Source organism: Macrosteles quadrilineatus, unplaced genomic scaffold (assembly GCF_028750875.1).
Source record: "Macrosteles quadrilineatus isolate MER2022 unplaced genomic scaffold, UCM_ALF_1.0 Scaffold_115__1_contigs__length_332310, whole genome shotgun sequence".
NCBI classification, from domain to species: Eukaryota; Metazoa; Arthropoda; class Insecta; order Hemiptera; family Cicadellidae; genus Macrosteles; species Macrosteles quadrilineatus.
In genome coordinates, this window is record NW_026542708.1 from 124,821 (window position 1) to 127,685 (window position 2,865).

General features: G+C 39.4%; 1 protein-coding gene across 1 annotated transcript; it reads right to left on the bottom strand.

Moving 5' to 3' along the window:
• Positions 1-332: 332 nt before the first annotated feature.
• On the bottom strand, positions 333-1,424 carry LOC128982113 (uncharacterized). The gene has a single exon (XM_054401162.1). The coding sequence runs from the start codon at positions 1,422-1,424 to the stop codon at positions 333-335; it is 1,092 nt and encodes a 363-aa protein (XP_054257137.1).
• Between the last annotated feature and the right edge of the window lie 1,441 nt (positions 1,425-2,865).

The following is a 2,865-nucleotide window of genomic DNA, read 5'->3' on the forward strand; positions in this document are numbered from 1 at the left end:
TTAACAATCAAGGTTTACAGGCTTTTTAGTCAGCCATGCCAGTGACCTTCACTCATGGTTTACGGGCTGTTTAGTTGGCCGCGCCAGTGACCAATAACATTCACACAAATACAAAGAGGGGCACAGGTTCTATCCAATCTGAACCCCTCAGTGTACACACATTCACACAAGTACAAGGCGTAGCACAGGTTCTTCTAAATCTGAACTACTCAATGTACACACACTCACACCTTGGTCAGGTTACATAAGTATATATCTATAGACTTGTTTTTTTTTACTAGGAGAGTTATGTACAGTGAAAATTACAATTACATTTACAAAGTTATTTACATTTACAATTTACAATACAATTTATGTGGCCCTTTGGATTTTCTGTAGCCAAAAGGTAGAGTGTCGTATTGACCTTCGTACCTTCTTTTAGGACCAGTTATTTGGAACACTTTGCTCTCAGTGATGGTGACGATGTCTCTGTCTCTAGTCCTTCTGATTCTACTTTCTTCAATTTCAACAGTCTGTTTTGCTTCACTCAAAACTATCTCTTTTAATTTTTCAAAATTTACAACTTTTGATGTTTTAAAGTTAAGGGTGAGGCCCTTGATTTTACATACGGGGATCAAGTTTTGTTGATTGGTTGACCAGACAAGGTATGCGTAAGTTTTAGGCCCCCCAGAGACAAACTCAGTAATATAAGAGCCAGGTCCATACTCTACTAATTCGTCAGTCATTTCACCGAGGTAATCTCCTGTAGACACCCTATAAAGACCGTTTCCAAGTATGTAAACAACACTGTCAGTATCATAATATAATACTTGAGCTCCTAGAGCCTCAAGGTGTTCATAGAGCTTGAGTCTCGCCTGCGAGGTAGTGTAGGCCGCGATACAAACGTTTATGTTACTAAGAGGTTCACCAACCTCCTCTAAATATTCCCATGACACAACCACAACCTCGTCATTAACAATCTGAAGTCTGTTTACTTTAATTTCTGGGCTAGAGAACATTTGAAATAGGGTTTTAGGATCCCTAACAATCGTAGCTTTAGTCTGATTCTCTCTCTGACCAAATTTTCCCCAAAAACTATTTAGCATTAATTTTGCCAAAGATCTCAAACCCCCATTCTTAACAATTTTATCTTTTTCCAACTTAATTCCCTCGTGTCCCAAATACTCTGCAATATACTTATTTTTATCTTCCTCGGTTTTGCACCATTCTGGATAGCCCGAAGCTTCCTGTTTCATCTTAAGAAATTTATTAATAAAATCGGTGAACAAACCCCCATTTTCATAAGTCGCTACCTGGTACTCCCACAACTCATACATGTCCAATACAATGTACCCTTTCTCTACTGCCTTTCTGATCTCATCCATAGTCCATGTCCCAACAAGTACCCTACTATCACTGTCATGATAACATTCTCCCTGATACATCATTTCCCCACATGTTCTACACAAAACAAACATCAATTTATCGTTCATTTTTGTAGGGAGTACAGGATGGTAGAGATCACGAGGTGGCAATACTTTACATTTTAACAAACCCTCTACACCCATACCTCTCTCACGACACTCCTTATCTCCTACATAGATGGTTGGATGGCCTATAGGGTACTTCCCATACTTACAAACATAAGGGTACAGAGAACAAACATCAACATACTGTATAGTTTCCTCCTCAGCGCATTTATGATAGGATTTCGCATTACCTGTCCTACCTCCAAAGAATGCCTGCCTCGGGTCAAGTGGGAGATTATTCAAGATAGGTAAACTATCCAGATGTTTAAGCTGCAGATCTTTTTTCTGTTTACGAAATTCGCATTCCCACATCTCTACTAGTGCGTGTTCTGTAAACTTTGTGTTTTTAGCCTTAGTTCGCTCATAGCGAAGATGTAGGCTATCAGAAGGGTCCTCTTTCAAAGGAGCGTGACGGTTGTAAGGAAAGCATTTAAGACACCCATGGAAATAACAGCCATGAAATTCATAGATGTTTCTGCCATCAAACCCGTCTACTTTCATTCCATTGACTTTAACTTCTTTACCTCGACCTGCGTGGTCAATCCTAATCCCGTTGGTTTCCTCGACCCAAGAAAGCCATTGGAGCGCTATATTTGATTGATTGTCTACTAATCGATAGCCGTTTTTAGGGATAAGTCCGATAGTATTGGGTTTCAAGAAATTACGGCGGAAAGCTAGATTGCAGGCACTTGCAATGGTAACAGCCTCGAGAAACGGGTCAACATTACACTCTTTTAGGAAAATTTGAGCGAAACTTTAGACAGGCTTGAGCCAAGATATCAACATCTGAAATACAGTAGGCTAGGATCTCATTTTTAAAGTTAAACACATATTTACTAGCGATCTGTTCGCTATACCATTTTTCAAAGTCATTGTGAGATTTCTCGAACATAGATTCGGGGCAGTAGTACTTTTTGTCTGGCATAGGGCCTACGTAGTCTTGGTTTGCCAGAGTGTTGAACAAATGGGGAAAATAGCCTTTCTTTTTCTCTGGAGGTAGGTCGAAGGCTTTAGGCAGAGCAGACAAAGCCATAGGGAAGTAGCTAAGTGAGTCAACAAACTTCACATTATCAATTTCCATCAGAATAATCTTAGTTCCCCGCATTACAAGTTCTGGTGTGAATTTTGTTTCTTCCAACAAGTACTTTAGCAAAAATTGAAAGTCAAACCCCTGCCCATTGTGTGCAATTACGCAGACGTTTTTAAACTGTTTCCTTACATACATTACATAATTCATAAACTGATTGATAGGGTCAGAGTCAAACACTCGTGTACGATTTTTACATGCTATACAGAATTTTCCCTCAATACACTGGTAACAAAATTGCTGACACACACACAAGTTTACTTTATGCAA

What these genes read in the sequence shown, in the direction of transcription:
- LOC128982113 (XM_054401162.1), bottom strand. Translation starts at nt 1,424, where the DNA reads ATGTATCAGGGAGAATGTTATCATGACAGTGATAGTAGGGTACTTGTT.